This window comes from Zootoca vivipara, chromosome 9, assembly GCF_965207765.1.
Source record: "Zootoca vivipara chromosome 9, rZooViv2.hap1.1, whole genome shotgun sequence".
Classification (NCBI taxonomy): domain Eukaryota; kingdom Metazoa; phylum Chordata; class Lepidosauria; order Squamata; family Lacertidae; genus Zootoca; species Zootoca vivipara.
In genome coordinates, this window is record NC_142592.1 from 16,673,754 (window position 1) to 16,698,790 (window position 25,037).

The following is a 25,037-nucleotide window of genomic DNA, read 5'->3' on the forward strand; positions in this document are numbered from 1 at the left end:
TGAGAGCAACTGAAATTGACAGATTTATCCATTCCCGATACCAGATACTTCAGTGAAGCAAACTATTAGGCATAGCTACAGGATATTCCTTAAATCTTCTGGCCCTGTATCTATGACTAAGATTCCTGAAATGCATCCAATTAAAGTTAAGGCCTCTGGAGACAGCATAGGTACTTCCCAACCACCTGTTATTTCCTGAATTTGAAATACTGTATTTGTTTAGTTGGATAACACTGCCCTCTACAGACAATGGAAATGTGTAAACAAAACAAACAAACAAACAAACAAAAACCCTCAGTGTCTTTAGATTCCTGACTTAAGTGGGAATTGTCCATTTAATTTGCAGTTTGATCAGCTCACATCTATTTTTAATTAGAGCATATCTGTGCCGCAGACTGCTGGGACAATCATCATATCATAATTATTACCAGAGAACCCTGGGAACTGTAACTCTGTGAAAGAGTCTTCTGAGGATGCCTTGGCAGTTAAATTGATATACAACTGATATTTGCAATCCAGTATAGAATGTATCTCAATAAGGCTCAGTTTTAATTGCTTTTTCACTCTTAGCACCTGACAGCACAAATGAAACTTGATTTGGGCAGGAAAGATCAGAAAGTTAAGATGAGTGTTCCTGGTGGAAGTTGTCAAATTTGTGACGTTTTGCAAGTTTTTTGCAACTACAGAAGGAAATGTATTACTAATAATTAGGGTAGATTTATTAAGCATATTAAAATTAAAATGAATATTTATGTAGTCAGCTACCTTTCACATCACCCTACATGGATGAATATAAAAACAAATGTAATTAAAAATCACAATAAGACATAATTAAATCATGCCTTCAGACCACATAGAGCTTCTCAGTCTTTCAGTAAGTGGAAACATCCTTAGGTCTTAAGCTAGAGAACTATCGTTTAGTGCATATCTATGCTGCTGGTCAAGCCACAGAGCATGTAACTGCAGTTAAGAGGGCTAGGATAGGAACATCTAAGACTGGTTAGTACCTTTAGAAGAGAAGAGTTGCAAAGATTATGAGAGTTAAATATGTCTAATTCACAGTATAGACATATCCCTTAGCCATCTCTTAACTGAGAACTTGGGACTTTTTTTAAAATTAAAAAAACTGGCTTGCAGATTTGAATATGATGTTGCATATGCAAGAGACCTACTTCAGTTTCCCCCAATCTTACTATTGCACCATGCCTGTAATATTGAAATAGTCATAGTAATTCCTACTGGTCACGTATTTGTGTTATATCATGTGGTTCCCTTTATACCCAGTGGATGAAGAATGCTACAGATCTGCAAGTTACACAATAGATGGCCATAACTAACCTGCCTCAGAAACGTTGAATACTGATGAGTGACCACTAGGTATGGATGCTACTGGCGATTGCTGCGATCCAGAAGTTAATTCTGTTTCTGAGTTACCTGTTCCAACTAACCCTTCAGGGTCACGGTCATTAGCATCAGAAAAACTGAAATCTGTGGAAGTCTCATTATCGTTAAAGCTATCTGAAGGACCTTGACCAGAACCACTCTCTTCATCATTTGCAAAAACTGTCCATGATTTAGGTTCCAGTGCCTTTTGTAAGGGATTGCTAACAGTCTGAATGTAATTATCCAATACAGCTGGATCACTGTGTTTCTTAGTTTTTGTCTTCCAAGCCAGAGCTGGTGCTGCTGTGTATTTCAGCTGGTCCACCTCATCGGTTATCATATGGTCTGAGAGCAAATTCGTGGTTTTTCCTTCTTCTTCTTCTTCAGCCGCTCCAACATCTGGATTTATAATTAAATTATGTTGCTCGTTCACATTGTTTACCTGTGTATCTGGCTCATCTACCTCCTCCTGAGTGTCTCTAGGGGAAATGCATGTGTGACAACTGTTTACAGGCAGGCCACTATCGTATTCATAATCATCATCAACAACAGAAGACCACAAATCTGTACTAGAACTGGCCGTGGTAGATAACTCAATGGTTACTTTACTGGGAACTAATAAAGTGTTTAAAGTTTTACCAACTTTGGCACTGGGAGAACCAGGTGTAACAGAAATATACATATCCAGTATATCTTTAAAAGTATGCTGAACAGAATCAGAAATTATTTCAGGCACAGGAACGGCAATATCAATAATATGGGTAGTTGAGGGAGGAGTGAGAAACTTATCCTTTTCGGAAGCACTTGAAAGGCTATGGCTGTTAGCCGATGTATCTGTCTTTGGTAAAATATCAGCCGGCAAAACAGGGATATTCACTGTGTTCACTGTTTTGAGGGGAAAGGCGCTTGTATTTTCAAAACTGGTTGACTGATATGACATACCATTATTGTACAAGGAAGGAGCAACCTGATGTGTGTCTTCATCGCTAAGCAACCTGGGTGAAATATATTCACTGCCTATATGGGCAACAGTTAAATCTTCTGGTGAATCTGTGAAGTGGTTGCTGGTATGTGATGTGTTTGCAGCAGATGGTGCTGAAGGGTAATGCAACACTGTTTTATTCACAGCAGAATCTAGTGCCATTTTGTGCAATATTTGGTCAAATATAGAACTACCATTATCAGCCCTTGCTATTTTTTCAGTCAGTACTGGATCACTAGGCACAGTTACAGATGCTCTATGCAGTATATCACCATCAGAAGACTGGAAGGAAGTTTGCAGCAATGCATTATTATTTAGTGCAGCTGAAGCCTCATAAAAATACTGCTGGGTAGGAGGAGACAGTATTTCACTAGAAGCAGGGGTAGAAAAAGCTTGCTGTGAGAATGCACTAAGCACAGGCTTAAGCAAAGCACCGTCAAAGGCTAGAGCTGTAACATGCAAAGGCTGAATAGGAACATGAGTTTCTGAGAGTTTACTAACATCATAATCAAACACCTTAGTAACAGGAAAAGCAAAAGATACTGGAAGGATTCCCTTTGCACTAGAAACAGCAATGATTTTTTCTTCTAAGGTTGTATCCTGCTTAGAAATCTCATCATCAGAAACTGCTGGTGGAAGTTCAGTCTTTGCACTTTCAGTAGAAGCCATTTCACTGAAAGAAGAAATTTGCAGTTCTCTGTCATTTTCATTTATTGCACCACTTTTGTGAGGCATGTCAACATCACCATTAAACCCAGGTGTGCTGCATATCAATTCGGGTGAAGAAGCTTTACGTATAGACAAAATATCTGTGTCAGGCAAAAGGGACTCACTACCAGAATTTGCTTCAGACCAATCCATTCCACTAGCAGGAGAACACGTAGGCTGCAGCAAAGTATCAGCTTGCGAGATTGCAGGAGGAGTCTTATGCACCAGCACACTGCTATAGCTGCTAAATAACGGACCCGGATGAAATGCGCCAACAGACTCATGCACAAATTCTGACGTATAAGCAGCAACATTTTGGAGAGTGCCCACATTACTAGATAAAGCATAGGCAAGTTCAGACATTGTAGACAGGGCATGCATATTTAAATCACTGCTGGATGGTTCAACTTGAGACAACAAGCGAGTTCTATCATGACCAAATATGAATGTCTCTGAAGCAGCATGGGCCATCTTATGTGATACCACATCAGACAATTGAGCGAGGCTTGACTGTATTAATTCGCCACCATCCGCCATTGCCAGAGAAGCATGCAAGGGCACCTTACCACTCTCAACAACTGGAGTAGTTTGCGGAAATGTTTGAGAAACCATATACAGATGGTGAAACATTTTACTACTGGAGGAAGCAGAGGAAAATGGAAGCAAAGGTACACCATCATAGGAAGACAGGGTGGAGTCAAATGACACATCAACACTGGGAAATATGGGTGTGGCATGCAAGGTCACATCACTACTTGATGCAGTTGGGAAAGTGTTGAGCATCTGAGTGCCAGACAACAAAGGGGTTACTAGAGAAAACACTTCACTACTGTAGGAAGGCTGAAGTGGTATCTCACCATTATACACTGGTTGAGTTGTCTGAGAGAGTACCTCACTGGCAGCAGAAGCTGAGCCATTTTCTTCAGAATTTGAAGAGACAGAGTAAGAGGACAACTCAGTTGGGGAGAGAGCAAAAGTAGAAGGATGTGGCAATTCTACATCCGCAACTGAAGCATCTTGTGACACCAATGGACCACTGGGATGAGGTGCTGTTGTAGGATTTGGGGAACTAATGTGAAAGAGCTGCTTCCTATCCAATGGAAGAGCAGTAATATCTGTACCATTATGATACCACAAATTCCCATCGACTGCAGGCATTTTCTCTGCAGAATCTTCAGCTCTTGGAGGCACTATATCTTCTGAAGGGATTTTAATATAGTCTTGAGAGAGATCATCGTGCATGCTTACTTCTGGGCTTCCTGAACTAAAGATGTTCTCCTGAGAGGTCTCCACAGTGACTAACCATGTAGCAGAAGTGGTGGGAATGGAAACCCAAGAGTCCTCGGTGTCTAGGTCAGGTTTAAAAGCAGACACCTCTATATCATCTTCATTACTATCAGAAGCAGATGCTCTTGTTGTCTCATGGTCAGAAAAATCACGCTCATATTCTTCCCCATTACCTTTGGTGGAGCTGTCTGCTGGAGGGACAACAGCAGTAGCTGATTGAGATTCCACGAAATCATCCTCTTCTTCCTTTGGTACTTCAGTGGCAGATTGAGAAGTTGTATCAAAAATTGATTTGGAATGGTCGTTTCCCCCATATGGGTCTTCCTCTCTTTCCAAGTATCTGTTTGTTCCTGCTTCATTGAATTTTGTCCCCATTCTCTCCTGACTGTAGCTAGGCGTTGTAAACTGGAACTCTTTTTTCCTTATCTGGTTTGCCACACTATCTGTGCCAGCAATCACGGCAGCTTCTTCACCCACCCCTGCCCTTGCCTCTTCGATTTCATCTTCCTCCTTCAAGAACAACACACAGACACACACAAAGCACAAGTCAACATCTTATCAGAAGATATAGAGGGAGATATGTTCCAATGAAATCTCATGACTTTGTGTTTGCATTTTCATACATTATGGAAGAAAAATGGCAATAAAAATTTAAAATATTTTAAAATTAGCTGCTAGTTCAAAATTATAATTCATTTGATTTTTTTTTGCCCCCCAGAAATGGAGATCAGGTTTGTTTGCTTAAATATCATACATAGAATCTAACTCAACTGAAGGGGAGAGAACATCAATCATATGTATTTTTTATTTTAAAAATTGTGAAGTAACTTCCAGTTCAGGCATTTGGCATTATTTAAAATGAAGATAGTCATCTCAAACTATACTTAACAAAGTTAAGAATAATTAAATTAGGACTTAATTTTCACAACAGCAATTGTTTCGGGCACAAAATATCATTGTTGAATGCATAGTCAAGCAACACAGCATGTGTTCATGGCTGAAGTTGCTTAGAAGGGCCAGATTAAGAGAGATATAGCTATTCTATTCTATTCTATTCTATTCTATTCTATTCTATTCTTCTGAGCCATATTTTTCCCAGTCTAGCAAAAAAGACTCATAACACATGGTTATTCAGGAAGAACCATAAAGCCAACAGTGAAAATGTGTATAAAAATTTGGCCTAGATGTAGGTGAATCAACACACACAACACACAACATCCCCAATACCCAAACTCAGTAAATTTGTTCCTAGTTTCTCAAGGGCTATACTAACACTCAGTTGTGTGTACAGGCAGTAGCTGTGCTGATTGCTGCTCAACTCAGCATGCCCATTTGACCATCCTCTGTGGTAGGAAGGATGCTATATCTGCTTAAGAGTCTTTAAAAAAACCCACAACCTTTTTTTATTAATTTGATTTTAAAAAAACAACAACTATGCAAAGGTGGCCTTGTCAACTTGGACCCGTAAATGCACAATTTAATTTCACACTTCAATCCAAGGTTCAAACTTTTAAAATTTGGGTGGGCAGATTCAAAAGAGGACAAGTCTCTTACACCTTTCAATAGGTAGAAGAGGGCTTTCAGAAGGTGAAGGTTGCATGAAACACCTGCTGAAAATCTCTCCTCTACCTTGTGTCCTGTCTTCTTTTGAATCTGGCCACCCTAGACCACAATGGATATTCCACTAAACTCTACAAGCGTACGTATGGCAGTAATTGGGCAAGTAAAGTATGTGACATACAATACCTCATAATCTTCAGTTTCAGTCAATTCAGGAAATTCAATTTCTATAAAACAAAAATATGCACTATATAACCTAATATTTGAACCTCAAAGAAACATCACTTATATATTCAGGGATGAAATAACAACTGATGGACCGGAAAGATATATTTTCTTTACAAGAAACCTCTATGCTCAGCATTCTCAGCCCCACATCACACTCCTGCAAACCTTGTTGTGTCAAGGGATGGATGTAGGGAGGAAGTTTAACAACGATTTGTAAGGTAAAAAGGTAAAGGACCCCTGGATGGTTAAGTCCAGTCAAAGGTGACTAAGTCATCTCGCTTTCAGGCCGAGGGAGCCAAGGTTTGTCAACAGACAGCTTTCCAGGTCATGTGGCCAGCATGACTAAACCGCTTCTGGTGCAACAGGACACTGTGATGGAAACCAGAGCGCACGGAAACGCCATTTACCTTCCCGCCGGAGCCGTACCTAGTTATCTACTTGCACTTTGACGTGCTTTCAAACTGCTAGGTTGGCAGGAGCTGGGACAGAGCAAAGGGAGCTCACCCCATCGCGGGGATTTGAACCGCCAACCTTCTGATTGGCATGTCCAAGAGACTCAGTGGTTTAGACCACAGCGCCACCCACATCCCTTCTAAAAAACAATTTGTGTTTCAATGTTGGAGCACAAATACTGTAAATTCTTCAGTTGTCTATGCTACTACACTATAAGAGTCAAACTAGATAATGTTGGATGTTGTTTTTCTTTGTTTAAAAGCAGCTACGTGTGTGCGTGTGTTTTATTAGCTGTGTGTGCATGGCTTCAGCACTAACAGAAGGTGGGTTTAATCCTATTTCCCATGTTGGTTCCTTGATTAAATCTCCTGCCACTTCCAGCCATGGAAGGGGGGGGGAGACAGCTACAATATGGAAACCCTCATCCCTTGTGGTTAATTGCAGATCTCTGTGTGTGCATGCATCTCCTAAACCCAAGAAATGGACATGTTTTGCACCTCTGGTGTCTTTTCATCATATTACAAATACCTTTTATGGCAGGCAACCCACCTGCCAAATTCAGCTTACGTACTTTTATCCATAGTGAATTTGCAAAAAAAAAAAAAATACTAAAAAAAATCTGTGCTGCTATCACCTCTAAATTTCTTTCATTCTTTGTTTGTTGCTTCCCACATTTTATTTAAAGATTATTGCCAACTTTAAAAAAAAAACCAAGACAGAAGATACTTTTATTCCACTCTCAACACAAGAATCTCTGCGGAGAGGCTACTTGAATTGATAATACATAAACAAACATATTGTTTGTGTACTACTTAAGCGGCCTATGAAATTTAATAAGAATGTACCACTGGACAATTTAGTTACAGGTATATGCTGTTCTTGTATTTAAATGAACAACCATTTAAGAAAATGCTGGTGGAGGGGGAAATGGAAAGGTTGGATTTTTTCTTAATAAATAAAGTTAAAGGGACCGCTGACCGTTAGGTCCAGTCGCTTATGACTCTGGGGTTGCAGCACTCATCTTGCTTTATAGGCCGAGGGAGCCGGCGTACAGCTTCCAGGTCATGTGGCCAGCATGACAAAGCCGCTTCTGGTGAACCAGAGCAGCACACGGAAACGCTGTTTACCTTCCCGCTGTAGCAGTACCTATTTATCTACTGTACTTGCACTTTGTGCTTTCGAACTGCTAGGTTGGCAGGAGCTAGGACCAAGCAACAGGAGCTCACCCCGTCGCAGGGATTCGAACCACCAACCTTCCGAACGACAAGCCCTAGGCTCTGTGGTTTAACCCACAGCGCCACCCGCGTCCCTTTCTTAATTAAAAGTTAACAACAAATGATGGTGATGATGGGGAAAATGTTGCAGCCCAACCCACACTTTATCACTACCACGGCCCTAATCAAAATTGACCCAAAAGATTGATATGTAAAGAAGTAACATAGAAGCAGAAGCAGCTATAGATTGAGACACATCAGGTATTAAAAAAAGGTCTTACCTGTTAGCTTTCTGGAGATTAGGAGGCTAGGGATAAAATAATGATGACATTCCCTGGCTTCTCAATTGTTTGTAATGAATTTTTTTGGGGGGGATATCCATTTAGAATATTTTATACTGCAGGTCCAAAATATATCATATAGCATTTCAGTACACTTTTTGAACAATGTTCATTTCCATTGCAGAAAAGCATGATTGTTATAACAGTTAAAGTGAATTTGGACTTGGATTTCCACCTTCTCCCATTTCAACCCCCCCCCCCTTTTTAACTTTTTGTGCAGTGCTTGAACTTATGTCTTATACTTTAGGGAGTTAGAACTGTATGAATGGATGATTAAAAACCAAACTGGTAAATGAAATCCTATGACAACAACAATAACAAATCAACAAAAGTTCAATTTACATTTTAGAGGCAGATTTCAACAAAATGTGTTCACTTCAGGAAAAATGGCATGTATTGCAGAGTAGCAAGCACAGTAACTAAGCAGCATGTGGCTTTTATGTAGCTTTTAAAGTATCTATCAAATCGGCACTGATGGAATCTCCTTTCCTTCATCTGTTTCATGCCCTGAAACAGACAGGGAGCTTCCTAATCTCTTTGTGCTGCATCATCTCTAAAACCTCCCATGAACAACCTGGTGCCACAATCATCAATTCTTAGAAGCCACTGGTATTCCTAGCCCTCTGTACCCCAAGCTGGGAATCATGGCTCTACTTCTTATGTAGATAGCATCTTTTAAGTCGGGATGACAAACCTTTCTCACATCCTTTAAGCACCCTTTCCCCAATTCTCTTATTGTGTTTTGATAGAGTCCGGAAGCTTTACAAAAATAGAGCTCCTCTCCAGGTTGATCAAAGCAGCTGGGATTCACCTAAAAACAAATGCATGAAGCAACAAGCAAGAGTACAAAACGAAGTAAGACCACTGATTCTTCTGAGGCTCCTGCTGGTGCATTTGCACTGTGCTGACCTTGCCACAACCTCAACCTCTCTGTTATTGTATTCAATAGCAACTTGGTTGAAGAGAGAGACCAATTAAACAGCACAGTCCTACCATGCCATCCTCTATACCAGGCAGGGCCAGTCCTAAGGCAAGGCTGGGTGACGCAATGCGCCAGGGTGTCGGGCCACCAGGGGGCGCCACACTGTGCGCACCACCCGCCGCACCCGCTGCGCTGGGAAACGGGGAGGGGCTCGCCGGAGGGATCTTCGCACCACAGAGCCAGGGCACCAGATATGCTTAAGACGGCCCTGATACCAGGCATGTTCAACTGGTCGATCACGATCGACCGATCGACCGCAGGGTATCCCTGGTCAATCCCGGTTGATCGCATGATCCTGACCGATCACCCACATAATAATGATAATAATGATAATAATAATAATAATAATAAAGCTCAACAACTTAGGTTCTTCCTCTGCAAAAAAGCTCAGCAACTTTGGGGCTTCCTCCCCCCAAAAAGCTCAACAACTATGGTGAAGGCTCCCCCAAAAAAGGTCAACAACTTTGGTCAATCCAATGGGTAGATCACAGCCAGTTTGTTTGTTTTTTAGTGGGAGTAGATCTCAGTCTCTTTGGAGTTGGACATGCCTGCGCTATACAACTGAAGAACTCAAGAAGTCATAAATTTTCCACTGCAATTAGAGAAAAATAAGTCTGGAGATGGAAGTCCAGCACAGTGTTGCTATGTGGATTTGTGTCTTGCATGTTCTGAAGATTTGGGAGATGAATAGGGACAATTCAGTATGAGGGGTTGAGAAGGAAGGGAACCATCTGCTTCACTGTCTGCCCAGGGTTCAAAAAGAGACTTGCATTGTCTTGAGGGTGTGATCTCTGCTAATTCCAGAGGGAAACACCCATGAATCTATTTAAGGAACATTCAACAAGGCATGTAGAAAAGGAGGAACTGGAGACAACAAATGAAATCATGCAGGAAATTAAGAATGGGAGTAATCAAGAGGAGACAGCTAATTTAACAAATAATCCAACTTTTTTGGATTAGATCAAAACCTGGAGCAATTTCAATCATCTTAACATATTCCAAGAAAACATCTGCAAGTTGTGATCATGCTATAAAATGGCATTCTAACAAGTTGGTGGGAAACAAAAGACCAAAGGCCTTTTCCTGGCTTTCCATAATCATGTTCGGTAGATAAAGAAAACACGTGTGCGCATGAGAAACAGAGCCTTCTTATGCCTTTCTACAAGGGGAGAAATATAACCTTAAGAACAAAAGAAGAGTCTGCTAGATCAGGCCACTCGACCATCTAGATCAGCAACAGGTTCTCACAGTGACCAAGCAGATGCCTGCGGGAAACTGGCAAGCAGGGCCTGAGCACAAGAGCTGTTTCTCTCTTACGGACCTTCAGCAACTGGTATTCAGAAGCATTTCTACCTCAGGCTGTGGAGACAGAGCATAGACATCATGGCTCTTTGCTACAGATAGCCTTAAGCTCCATGAATTTGCCTAGTCTTCTTTGTTGGTGGCCAACAACAACAAGATCTCTCTCTGGATTTTCCAGGCATCTGATAAGATTCAATTCAGTGGGTAAGATCAGAGTTTTGCAAGGCGTGGCTGCAGAACAGTAAGGAAAAAAATTGTACTTGGGGAAACCAATTGGTACGCAATATGATAAAAATAGGGTTTAAGTGAAAGTGAGGATGAGCCCTTAACTTAACTTCCACTCTGTAATTTGGGGATGTATGCAGGGCCGGTGCTAGGGTTTTTTGCGCCCTAGGCGAGATCACCTTCTGGCGCCCCCCCCCATCATATTTCAAACACAGATGTTCCAAAGCAGTAGCTGTCCTGCTACCACAGAACTTACCTTCCAAGTTCCGGACTGCAGAATCCGGGACCGGCAGCCATTTGACACCGGAAGTTGCGTCGATGTAACTTCCGGTGTCGCTTTGCCCTTCTATGGGCACCCAAAATTGCTGCCGTCGGCTTCGAAAATAGCTTGTGGGCATGTCAGGAAGTGCTCCGATGAAACTTCCGGTGACTTTCCGCCCATCTATGGGCACCAAAATGGCCGCCGCCAACACCGGAAGTGACGTCTATGCACTTCCGGACATGCGTACATGCGGCTTTTGAAGCTGGCGGCGGTCATTTTTGGTGCCCATAGAAGGGCAAATCGGAAAGGAAAAAAATGGCCGCCGGCAGGAAAAAATAATGGAGAAAAACGGGAGACGAAGTGATACGGGGGACCACCGGGAAAAGGTAAGTAAAAAAGGGGTTTTCCTGGGGAAAACGGGAGACTTGGCAGCTATGCCACAGAATAATAGTGCAGGGTGGGGAGCGAGGGGGGAGAGAGAGAGAAGGGAGAGAAGGAAGGAAGGGATGAAAGAGAGGGGGAGGGAGAGGGAAGGCGGGAGGGAGGGAGGGAAGAGACAGAGAAGGGAGGGAGGAGGGGGTGAGAGGGAAAGAGAGAGGGAGGGAGGGAGGGAGGGAGGGAGGAGGGGTGAGAGGGAAATAGCGAGAGAGAGAGGGGGGGAGGGAGGGAGGGAGGGAGGGAGGGAGGGAAGAGAGATGGATGGATGGATGGATGGAAGGAAGGAAGGAAGGAAGGAAGGGGTGGGTAAGAGAGAACTTGGATGGACTTGCAAAAGCATCCCAGAACTGGTGCACCAAGAGAGTCTTGCCTCCAAGCAAGGCAAAGAGCAAGGCTCTTCCTTGCTTGCATTTAACTTGCACAAGCTTTCCCACTATTATCGGACCTTCCCTTACAACGCACAACCACATAGAAGTGTGTTCTAATGCATGCTCTTAGTTTACACTTAAGTTTATACAAAGTAACATCAAGGCTCAGTAGGACTGGCTAGTGTCCCACATTGCAGTGTGCACCCTAATATGTGCCCTAAAATATTCTGCATGGCAAACATGCTCAGTAGTCAAAAATACATGGAAACAGGTTCCTCCACAGCAGAAAATATAAGAACCACTCCTCTATAACAGGAACAATTGTTTATTAGCTAGTGTTTCAAAGAACACTCAGGGAGATCTATACACAACAATTTAAGACATCACTCACCCAACCGCAACTCTGTTCCACTGTTTGGCCAGCTGGGTGATAAGCACACCCCAGGCAGCTGCCATGCTGCTCTCTGGGGACGTAAGATCCCCCTGCAGCTGATATAGGAAGGAGCTTGAGAGATACTTCAGCACTGAATCTGGCAGGTCAGAGTCCAGTAGGAAGACATAGCCTGAGTTAGTTGTGGGGGAAATTGCACCTGCATCTCACTCAAGTTATTAAAAGGTATGACCCAGACCAACTTGGCGAAGGCTGCAAGGCCATGGGGGGGGGGCAAGATCCAGGTTGAAGAAGGAGGAGAAGCGATCCCGCAGCACATGGAATCCAGAGAAGGTGCCCTCGCTTGGGATCGTCTCTCCCTCCAGACCTTCGCTCGGCACTTTCTCCCGACTGGGAAGGGGAGAGGTGGAGGATGAAACAACCAAGCAACTCAAAAGCACCCAACAACAATTCCCTCTCCCGGGCCTTGCCACACACAACACCCCCCTCCCGAAGCTGCAGGGCACCTGCCTGAGCATGGGGTGAGCAGCTCGGCCTCCTCCCGCCCCTCTTTTGTCCCGGAATAAATCGATCCAAAAGAAGTGGCGTCCCGCCCCTCTTTTGTCCCGGAATAAATCGATCCAAAAGAAGTGGCGTTGCGAGCGGGGAGGGGTGTGGGGTGGAAGGCAAGCCAAGCATATAGGCAAAAGTGGCGGGGCAACAATGGTCTTTTTCTTTGGGGGGCTGCTGTCTGAGAGTCTAGCCTCGCCGTCAATAGCGGCCGATAGTATCTAAATTGTCCTGGTCTTGAGGCTTTCGCTACTGGTGCTGAACAAAACAGAGATCTATTTCCACAGCAGCCTCTTGCTGGCCCTGCCGCCGATGGAGCGCCCCCCCTTCCTCCCCGCTCCCCCTTCTCGCTATCCCGTTTAGCACGGAGATGTTGCTCCTGCTGTGGCAGAGAGGTGAGGGTGGTGGCTTCTGCATCTGGGGCGGTCGGCGCATCCCGAGGCAGACACAAAACACAAACACGCCGGGGGGCGGGCGGTGCTAGATGGAAGGAAAGGAAGTTGGGTAGGCACCTCAGAAAATCCCTCTGGAGAATAAGAGGGGAATCAGCTGAATAGCTCAGTTGGCTAGAGCGATAACACTGTGGTTGCAGGTTCAATCCCTGCAAGGGATAGTTGCATATTCCTGGACTGCAGCTCCTCCCCCAGCCCCCGACCCAGGGGTTATGACGGCGGGAACCACTGGTGAGGGAGGCTAGATGAAGGTGGCGAGCGGGACGAGGGAAGGCGAAGGAGGGACTTGCAAAACGAGGCTTCCTCCCTCCCCTTCCCTGAGGGAAAGGCACCTTTCTCCACAGGGCCTCCCTTCCCCGGCAGGAGCTGCGCGCCCCAGTGCCCACTCCCTCCTACGCCCCCGCTGCCACCGGTGGGTGTCCGTGCGCAGTTGGGACCTCTCAGCCAGGGGCGGCACTTCGCCGTGGCGCTGCAGCAGCCGGTGGGAGCCGCTTCCCGGCACTCACTCGCTGCTTCCTCGCGCCATGCCGCCCGTGCGCGGCTCCCAAGAAAAGGAGTGCTGAGCGAGCGGCAGAAACAGCCCTTTCATTGGCTGAGAGCCGCTGGGTGGGCGTGACCGGCTTTTGGCTTCGCGCTGCGAGCCGGAGCCTGGGGCGCCTCCACTGAACAGCTTATGGGGGCGGCGGACGGCGGCAGCGGCGGTGGGCTAGTGCCCCCTCCATTTCGGCGCCCTAGGCAACGGCCTAGTTCGCCTAAATGGACGCACCGGCCCTGGATGTATGTGCTCAACAGTTCTTGATTTCACAGTGGAATCATTGAAGTGAATCCTCAACGATGTAAGAATACAAATGTAGCTGTTTTTGAGGACCAAATGAAGACTGTTCTTTGAAAGGTTGATTGTCTTTCTCCATTTTCTTCATACTTAGTTTCTATTGTACTCCCAAGATAAACAAAACTGTAATCCTTATACCCTTGGTGTGGGACACCTTCGGCCTTTTAGATGTTGCTGAACTACAACTCCCATCATCCCTGGCCATTGGCCATGCTTGCTAGGGCTGATCTGAGTTGTAGTGCAGAACCATCTGGAGGGCCAAAGGTTCTCCACTCCTGCTATACCCACATAACTGGGAGCAAGCCTCAATGCACTTAATGAAGTTTACATTCTGATCAGAAATGTTCATGATTGCAGTATAATAGTATATTCCACAAGTTCTCACACTTTGTCATAACAACTCTACCTAGTCCAATAAAACACTTGGGCTGCTAAATGGTGATAAAAGAAAGGCAAATTACTGGGAAAGACTTGCTTTCCACCTCAGATCAAACACAGAATTTAAATTCACTTGTGGCATTTGATGCTTCGAAACTGCTGAGAAGTATCCAAGGAGAAGCAAAAAGCATATGGAAAATTAAAGCATTTCCCATATGCCTGTACAAGCATCCTCAAACAACCCAAGATCTCAGACTCATGAGAAGTGATAGGATGCTAGTGTACCCTCTAGCCTGGAGACTCTTGTAGATGATGGGTGAGGAATTAGCTTATACCTCTCCTGATAACTGTCTGTACCATTCTGGGTAGGTTGCCTTGAATTTTTTTTATCGTGTATTGTTCAACTTACACTGTTCATGTAAGGACAAGGGTGAAAACCTATATGTTTATATAGTTTTAAAATGCTATTTTCTTACGCTGCAGTACCAAATAATGGTCCTACCTATTCAACTATTCTGAATTCAGAGAATAAAGTTAGGATGAGTAGTTCAACAGAAATAAACCAAACAATTAATATAGTGTATTCCACATTAAGGAGTGAAAATAGAGCTTTGAAGTAAACAAAATGTAATAGTTAGTTCTTTTGAATTTTGCTGTCCAACATTAAGAAGCAAGGGAATTCCATCACCACATTTGCACTGAAGTAGAATTTCAAAGCGGCAACATGCAATAAGATTTCAAAATCAATGGAATCATATTCAGCAATTTCTTTTTACTAGTGTATGGGCTATTATTTAATATATAAGCAATTTAGCAACTGACACTTTATTTGACCATGTGAAATAGATGGTCCAGCTATGTCATGGTTAAGCAGGCATTTGAACAAATGGGAATTTGAACCTAGGTTTTATAAATTTTATAAAACTTCGTTGAAATAACTTAGGCAGCAGCAGCAGGCAGAAACCATAATCGAAGTGGCTGTGGAACATTGCCATTATTATGGTTCATAATCTGAAATAACAGAACACCTAATGTTCACACTTAAGGAAATGTCAGGAAACAGAGCAGCTCAGAAATATCAAATGAAAACCATTGATATTGAAATTCCATAGCACTGCATTTTCAGCTGGTTTGCAAATAAAAGACTCTTGTGGGTTTTCATGGGGGGGGGGGAGTGCACTTACCCGGATCATCCAAAGGCATGTCAACAATCACTTGATCGCTGTGTTTTCCATAGAGACCATTAGCACAAATGGCAACTATTTGAAGAACATAACTTGTATTAGGCAGCAGATTATTCAGAATGGCTCCCTGGAAGGAAAGAAGCCAATGAACTACATTATGCACATTCAACACACCTGCTTCTTTTCTTGCCTCAGGCTTCTGCATGTTAACTACATTCCCAAGTCTTAATAACCCCTATAATAAGGAATACTCTTCAGGTGCAGCATTCTCTTCCAAGTATTACACATGCATGTTAAGGTCAGAACTGATATCCATCTGATAAAACTGACAATGGGCAAAGTTTACACCGAATAAAACAAATTCACACGGCTTAGCCTCAAAATCAGACTCAAGGCTAATGGATGCTTGTTTCTTTTGATGTGCCTGCCCCATTCATGTAGAAAGTAGGGAGCGGATTGGTCTTCCTTTAACAGTAAAAGGAATGTGTAAGGGAGATGAGTCAAATCCTAAATCATGCACACCTTACCCCCCCCCCCTCCAACACATTTGTTGTTCTGGCTTATTTTCTCAATTCATTAGTTTGCTTCTAGTCTCAGAGCTGAGATAAAGTTGCCTGGAACAAAGCAAACATGGAGAGGTTAGAGGGACAAGGGGAGTTCAGTGCCCCACTACCAGCTGTTCCTTTCATAGTTAAAGCATCACTTAATTTTATATGTGAATGGGGCAGACATGTGAATGATGGCACTGTCATTGGCCCAAAGCTTACCCTCTGTGAGAAGTGCATTGTACCAGTTATATAAATATCACCATGGGTAATTAAAGTTATCATTGAGAGAGGGCAACCAGCATGCTGAGTTCTCATTTAGTGCTAGCAAAACAGCCCCTCACAATAAGGATTTGTAAGTGAATCACTATCTTTGTTTTTGTACCAAATAAATAAATTAATTAAAGTGGTCAGTTACCAAGTCCTGATACCCATCTGTTAGAAATTCATGCTTTGTCTGGTCTTCTCCTTCCAACTCCTGATAAAAAACAGCAAATCTCTCGATCATTGTGTCATATACAACTCGTGGCCTCTCCCAGGTAACCAGAAGGCTGGTGTAGTTCTTTGGATCAGCTTGAACATTTTCTGGCTCTAAGCTGCAAACTTAGAAGAAAATGACACAAACAAAACCATGTTATTACATGTTAAGGAAAGTCATGATACATATACAACATAATTAAAAGAAGAAGAAGGAGAGTTTGGATTTGATATCCCGCTTTATCACTACCCAAAAGAGTCTCAAAGCGGCTAACAATCTCCTTTCCCCTCCTCCCCCACAACAGACACCCTGTGAGGTGGGTGGGGCTGAGAGACTTCAGAGAAGTATGACTAGCCCAAGGTCACCCAGCAGCTGCATGAGGAGGAGCAGAGACGTGAACCCGGTTCCCCAGATTACGAATCTACCACTCTTAACCACTACACCACACTGGCTCTCCATGTTCCTCAACAACATGTCCCTCAACTATAAGGTGAGCCCAGCATCCTCCTGGCTTCACAACTGAAAGAACAGGCTATAGGCCCCTAAATCAGATGCTGTCTCAGGAGTGGTTGTAGCAGTAAATTCTGAAGAGCAGGTATACTTCATTACAACCCCATAGCCACACTCATAGCCTTGGCCCTGCAAAGACAATGCAACAAAAATGCATTTTGACCAATGCTGACTACGGCTTCAATACCATGCCAGGTTTTTTTCTCATTTGCTTCTCCTGTTTTGCTAACATTGAATTTGATCAACCGGTGTATGTTGGGGTTTTTTCTTGGGGGGCAGGGGGAGAGAGATTGCTTCTGTTTCAATGGCTAGCTAGAACCTTATCTTCCCCAGAGGAAATCTAAGGAGGAAAGTGGCCCCATATCTCTAAAAAAAAAGAATAGATGTTAAGATTATGAATCCATCTGTATAGAGGTTGGCATGCATGTTGAAACTGTTGGTATCTAATTGATTACAGTACTTTGCAGAGCATATTGCTTCCATCACTTCAAAGCAGAAACAAAGGTTTGTGGAGGTATGGATTTTCCATAGGGGTAAGAGCAGAGCAGGCATAGGCAAACCCAGGCCCTCCAGATGTTGTGAGACTACAATTCCCATCATCCATTACCACTGGTCCTGTTAACTAGGGATGATGGGAATTGTAGTTCCAAAACATCTGGAGGGGTGGAGTTTGCCTATGCCTGGGTAAGAGGCTACAAATTAGTGCACTGCCATTTGGAACAGCTTCTGTGTGGCTGGATTTAAAGTGGCTAAAATGCAGCCACACAGATATAGGCATCGGCCTTAAGGCTGACAGTAATTTTAACCCATCACCTAATAAGCCACTAGAGTGGTCAGTTTTCATTAAAATGATTTCACTTAATGGAAGACGTTGTGTGTGTGTGTGTGTGTGTGTGTGTGTGTGTGTGTGTGTGTGTGTAATATATATATATATAATCATCTAAGAATTTGGCTCTTGAACACAAGAGGGCACTCAACGCTCAATATTCATTTCCAGTATTAAACCTGTATGATACAAAAAGGTAAAGGATCCCTGGACGGATAAGCCCAGTCAAATGTGACTCATCTCGCTTTCAGGCCGAGGGAGCCGCCCTTTGTCCACAGACAGCTTTCCAGGACAGGTCATGTGGCCAGCATGACTAAATCGCTACTGGTGCAACAGAACATCATGATGGAAACCAGAGCACACGGAAATGCCATTTACCTTCCTGACCCAGCAGTACCTATTTATCTATTTGTACTGGTGTGCTTTTGAACTACTAGGTTGGCAGAAACTGGGAGAGAGCAACGGGAGCTCACCACCGTTGTGTAGATTCGAACTGCCGACCTTCCGACTGGCAAGCCCAAGAGGCTCAGTGGTTTAGACCACAGCGCCACCCACATCCCTAGTCCTGTACAATACAATAGACAATTCAAAGACCTTCCCCATGCACTCCCTTGTTATTCTATGGTAACAGCATATAAAAGTTTAATGAAACAATTTTATTTAACTTGTGAGCCATTTAAAGTCTCTTTCAAAATAAAACACTAAACTTATCATGGTGTCAACTTCCATTTAGTACATGTGGTTTATTTAATTGATCCATTATTCTGATGCTCTGAAATATCTAGTGGTGGAAACAAAACTTCCTCAATTGTAGTATACTGAGCCAATCAAATCTAACTTCTGAAAATGCAGCAGATGGAACAAGCACACCATACTCAACATGCTCATTGTATTGAGTTACTTGCACTCCACTTGGAGGCTATTGCAATTAAATGATATATAAATTGAACTGGAATAAATAAAATGTAATAAAATATATAGTGCTTTATTTCATCTTTCCAGTCATAATAATTCAGAGGAAAGAGACTTTGAATTTCTATTTTCGAAACTGTTTGTACAATCTGTTGAATGTAATGATCATGCAACGCGGAGGTTGATGAAATCTTAGCTACTGGAATAAGGGCTGCAAGAAAATAGTGCTTAGTAGATTACAAGACGTATGGAGGGTAAAGTGTGAGACTACTTAACTGACCAATTGCATCACAGATATCTCAGTTCTGCCCCCCCCCCCAATAAATCCTGGCTATGCCCATGGCATCAAACTCTAATATTTAATTATCATCTCTCTCTCTCTCCCATAGAACCATAGCTGTTCTCCCTTTTTTAAGGGAAATTCCCTTATGCTGAATAGGCTTCCTCACGAGAAAAGGGAAAACTTGACAGCTATGCATAGAACTGGATTATGGGAAGATTTTAAATTATGGATCAACACATAGTTGGCAAATGTCAAAATTCAGGATTGGCCGTTTTAGGCATGTGTCTCAGATGTAAATCCCACAGGAGGACAACAGACATTATTCCCTAGTGTGGGATATGTCAGTCAAATCCAGGCATCTTCCCCAACCACTGGTCCTGTTAGCTAGGGATCATGGGAGTTGTAGGCCAAAACATCTGGGGGGCCGCAGTTTGGGGATGCCTGGTCAAATCCAACATTCTAAGAGAGGACTAACTGCCTCTATGTGATAGTCAGTTTTGTTGGTCGGTTGGTCTGCTGCTGATAGGAGTGTTAAGTAGTAAACACTCTGATGGAGTCTTTTTAGGACTCACTAATATCTAGTATGTAGTTTATATGCTATGTAACCTAAGTATGTACTCAATGAATTTGACAATAAAGTAGTTTATATTATTATCATTCAGATTCATGTGTATTTTTCTTTAAGAGGGACAAAAGGGATTATCAACCAGGAAGGCAAGAAGGCAGGAAGGTAGAAGGCATAATTATTAAAAGGACTCAAACGAGTTAGCAATCCACTTGCTGCTGTGTAAACTCAAACAAGGAATCGTTTAACTCTGCTATATTATATAAACATTCCTACACCTAGCAAGTGTGTTTAGGATTGCATATTGGATTATGAACTCCATGCAAGCTTCTTGGGGATACAGAGAGAAGTCTGCACATATGCATGATCAATGAAGAGCGTTGTATGTTGCTATATTTCTATTCATAAGATTTATAAGCCAACTAAAGAGCTACTTAAGCAGTGTAAAATAAAAACTGTAGATAAAATGAAGCTAAAAACAAACAAAACAAGCAAGGAACAAACAAACAGAGGGTGAATCATGCTTCCTATACCTATGGTTCTTTGAAATGCCTGAAGCAATTCAGAGATGCTCTGTTGAAGACAGATGCACAAGCAATGGCACCGAAACTGCATGAATCTTGCCACACAAGGAGGCACAAGGATTTCTCTTTATAAAGAAAGCTGGGAATGAAAAGTACGATGCAGATAAAGCCTGAAGTTGCTGTTTGACATGTAACAAATGGCTTGTATGGAGCTCTGTTTCCACTCCATGTAAACACTGGAACTCCTGCATGCAGAAGAGCTGCCAATAAACCAAAATTCATTTTTGTTTGGACCCATAAACCTGATGTATGTGAGTGCTTGGTCACATAAGAGTCTTTGCAAGGAGGTTACTGTGAAAAGGCAAGTTGTGATGAGATGGAACTTTGTATGTACAGTACTTGGACTCAAACCAGATGGATATGCCTCCTCAGTTCCTCAAGATTCTTATGCATCTCAGTCATCTTCCTATTTTCTAGCTTAATGCATGCCACCTGGCCAAGGAGAATAATCCAAACAGCTGCTGGAGATAAAAGGCAAGGAACAAAATAGGGGATAACAGCAACCCCCAATGGATGTTCAGCCATGGGACAAAACTAAGGAGGGAAGTGAAACAGCTGCAGCCCCTGTTCTTGATGTGCTTTCGAACTGCTAGGTGGGCAGGAGCTGAGACCGAGCAACGGGAGCTCACCCCGTTGCAGGGATTCGAACCGCCGACCTTCTGATCAGCAAACCCTAGGCTCAGTGGTTTAACACACAGCGCCATTGTTGTACTGAATTTTAAAAGTAAGGCTATATATATATAACCCCCATTGTTGCTTGAGCTGTTCCTTATTACAAGTAAAAACTTGCTACCAAATCCAATTGGGGGAATATGTGCGTACTGAAAAAATGCATAAAAATTGTCACTGTGCATGCAGGTCCTGCCCCCCACAGCCAATATAGCTGCCAAGACCGCATGTATACAGTCCCACTCTGAAAACAAACAATCACAAAGATCAGCTGTTCAGATGGGTTTGGATTTAATCTAAAGCACACACAACTCTTGTCCCCCTGCCAAACAGCTAATTGGCATGATGACCGATTTCCCGACTGTTTTCTGCATGTGTGGACTTGAATCAGAGCCCATATATTTCTTATAGAAGCAATTTGTTGTGGTTAAGATTATGGTCATATCTGTCAAGTAAGCAAGTTAGCAAGTTAGTAAGACATACCTGCTTCATGAATTACTTCCTCTCCAGTATATGAGGAAAACACCTGGCCGGAAAATTTATGCTGTTGCTCTCTAAAATTGTTTTGCAGGTAGTCCATCAGCATCACGTAACCAGATTGTTGCATGGTAAGGACATCGCAAAATACCGACAGCTGCAAAAAATGCAACAAATGCAGTCACACAGGGAGTTTTCTTTAGAAACAGCTCTGCATAAACTATACTAACGAAATGCACTTTTAGGGTGATGGAAAAATCAGTATTTGCATTGTACACATTGTTGTGATTGGGTCGTAACTCTCATGCAACATATATTGAAAAGGCAGCATTTACATGCTCATAGTTCTCCCCCTCCTTTGTGTTTTTGTTTAGCACATAACAAGGTTTGTGTACTAATTCTTTGTGTCCGGATAGGTGAAATTTTGCTTTGTGTATACATACCTCAGCACTCAGTGCCACCACAATGGTGAAAATGTTGTGTATAGATTTTTGTGTGCGATTAAAATACTCATTTCTTTGACATGTATTATGTAAGTTACCTGGTTTTCTGAAATGTTAACAGTGTCTTTGAATACAATCCATTCAACTGTCTCTGAGCAGGGCGGAGTCGACAAAGATCCATTATACGTGTAATATTTGTCTGTTGCATTTGGCAATAGGTTCAACAAGATGAAAGGCTCCAATTCAGTTTTCTTCCCTGCAAAAAATAATTTACAAGTAAACAGTGATGATATTCATAAATCCAGGATGCATAAAATAAAAGCATCCTTTTTTAAACAGTAACAAAGGAAACATCCCACTGTGAGGTTAGTTACTGTGAGGGTCGCAGGAAAATAATAACTAAACGCATTTTATATATAAACACAATTCAGTAAATTATTTGGGGGAGGGTTGCACTGCATATTTTGACCGGGTAAAAACGTGCCTCACACACCTGCTGCCCTGATCCTTGCCTGTTTTGAAAAACTGAAAGGTTGATTAGAGTCCTTTCACTTTGAGTTCTCTTTGTTTAACCTTTCTTGCATTGCTGGCTGCCTACTTTGTATTCATAGCCATGCATGACAGTAATTATACATGTGTGAAAAATGTCCTTTAGATACTGTTTCCAGTCCCTGGGTTCTACTGTCAGTTCTTATAGTTTACACAGTGGCCAGCAGCGCATCTAGGGGAAGGAAGACGCTGATCCTAAAGCTCTGCTGCCCCGCAGGGAGAAGAAATGGGTAAGGAGTATACTCTACACAAATCTAAAGTGGAGTCCCTAAGATGTTTGGATGACGCCTTGTGTGCCTCCTTCCGGCAACTCTTGCAGCCAAGCTGGTGCCAGATGTATTGCTCTGCTTTCTTTGGGCCACATTACCAAGGCCAAGAGGGGAGGGTGTCTTGTTGAATGAGCAGCCCAGGACCTCCATACAAATTGTCCAGGCTTGTGCCCTAGGGATGTCACTTTGGTGCTGTTAATGTAGCAGTTTGACTTCACCCACGGAGGCTCATGGCATTGTCTCTCGAGATATTGACGGATGTCAACAACAATGACCAGCAACCCAAGTAATTTACAGTAGTACCTCTACTTACGAATTTATTGCGTTCTGAACGCACTTTCGTAAGTAGAAAAAATTTGTAAGTTGAATCCCATAGGAATGCATTGGGAGAAAAAATTCGTAAGTCGAAGCAACCCTATCTAAAAAATTTGTAAGTAGAAAAAATCCTACCTAAACAGCATCCAAGATGGTGGACGGAGCTCAATTCGTAAGTAGAAACATTCGTAAGTCAAGTTATTCGTATGTACAGTGGTACCTCGGTTTATGAACATAATTGGTTCCGGAAGTCTGTTCATAAACTGAAGCGTTCATAAACTGAAGCAAACTTTCCCATTGAAAGTAATGGAAAGAGGAATAATCTGTTCCAGACGGTCCACGGAGTACTTAAACTGAAGCGAACTTTCCCATTGAAAGAAATGGAAAGTTTATTAATCCGTTCCAGACGGGTCCGCGGAGTACCCAACCTAAAGCGTACTTAACCCGAAGCATGGGTGCAATTGGTTCCGGAAGTCTTTTCATAAACTGAAGTGTTCATAAACTGAAGCAAACTTTCCCATTGAAAGTAATGGAAAGTGAATTAATCCATTCCAGATAGGTCCGCGGCGTTCGTAAACCGAAAATTCGTAAACCGAGGTGTTCATAAACCGAGGTTCCACTATAGCGGTACCACTGTACTAACATCAGTTCTAAGACCTGTAGTGGAAATGTCACAACTTTGTTCAACTTGTTTTGTCGCTGGGATGTTCTTCTGAATATTAAACCCAAATCTTTACTGCCTGCAATACGTAGTTTTAAATTCAGAGGCTGCGAATAATAGCTACCTTCCTTCTTCCATCATAGCTGTCTCTCTGATATCTTAAGATTGCCTTCATAAGTTCCATACTTTAAATATTATCATAAGAACTTACAGTTGTGACAGCTTCATCAAATTAAGTCAATGTCAAGTGAGTATAAAGTTATGCACAATAACTTTCACCCCTTTGGCATTTTTTTTTAAAAAAGCAGCTGATGGCAGAGACCAAGGAAAAAGATGAGACAGCAGTCTCATCTCTTCACAGGAAATGCTAGGAAGCACTGCTGCAAAACAAGTATGCAGCAACTGCAGAGAGCCTTTCTTAGGATATTAGCTAGGGCAGGACTAGGGCTTAAAAGCAGGCTTCCTCAACCTCGGCCCTCCAGATGTTTTGAAACTACAATTCCCATCATCACTGACCACTGATACTGCTAGCTCAGAACCATGGAAGTTGTAGGCCAAAAACATCTGGAGGGCCGAGTTTGAGGAAGCCTGGCTTAATGGGTATTCCTCAGCTAGGCTGCCTTTATTGGTAGTTCGAACTGGAGGCTACTGGATGCACAGAGAGAATTCATTTGTTGGCCCCTGCACAGTGGAGCCATGGGGAAGGGGTGTCCAATATTGGAATCAAATAAGGCCACAACTTTCATTGATTGTAGATATGAGGAGGTTTTGGCATAGACATTGGGTGTGTATCCGAAAATCAACCAGCCTGCTTGCTGGTTCATGGACAGTAGGGGTTGACCATTGCCAGGCATGCACCACATATGGCATTACACCACATCCGAGCAACATTCTCTGATCACTGGCAGGAGGTGCCAAGGTTCCTTTAAAGGGGATACTCCATCATAGTGGGGCAGCAGCGGGAGCACCCCCTGCCTGCCTGGACTAAGGATTCAACCCAGTGCCTTATTTGCCCAAAGGTGGGAAGATTGCTGTGAGGTAGGCCCAATTAGTCTTCAAGGAAAACTTGCCCCTGGCCCTGAACATGGTGACCGATTATCTCTGTAGCTTGTTTATCACCAGGCCACTTATTCTGCCATTAGAACAAAGGGGTGGATGGGTGGGAATCCAGTGGAGATCGAGGTGCTCCTTTCTCAGTATGCCTGGTTCATAAAGGTCCGCTCTAAGGTTGCATCCCTCTGCTTGCATCCATTTGGCTCCTGGAGCCTCCTGAGCATTTACCTGGCAGGAAACAGCCTCTCCCATCACACTGAAGTCAGATATTTTTTGGGGGGGGGCAGGCAGCTGCTCCCTTTATCACAGCTTTACTTGGTGGCAACTGCTGCCCTGCTGCGATTCCGCAGGGAATAGGAATTAAAGAGAATTCCTTCTT

General features: G+C 43.1%; 1 protein-coding gene across 3 annotated transcripts in view; it reads right to left on the bottom strand.

The window, feature by feature from the left end:
• The window catches only part of PTPRZ1 (protein tyrosine phosphatase receptor type Z1), a 113,181-nt gene that overhangs the window by 29,036 nt on the left and 59,108 nt on the right, over positions 1-25,037 (bottom strand). For 2 of the 3 annotated variants that reach the window (XM_035126981.3, XM_035126980.3), the window contains exons 7-12: positions 21,910-22,067; positions 21,375-21,525; positions 16,483-16,667; positions 15,520-15,646; positions 6,107-6,147; positions 1,339-4,870 (exon numbers count right to left, since the gene is read on the bottom strand). In XM_035126981.3, the coding sequence (XP_034982872.2) occupies positions 1,339-4,870; positions 6,107-6,147; positions 15,520-15,646; positions 16,483-16,667; positions 21,375-21,525; positions 21,910-22,067 (4,194 nt within the window). The remainder of the gene's footprint in view (positions 1-1,338; positions 4,871-6,106; positions 6,148-15,519; positions 15,647-16,482; positions 16,668-21,374; positions 21,526-21,909; positions 22,068-25,037) is intronic. The other variant, XM_035126983.3, reaches the window with a different exon arrangement.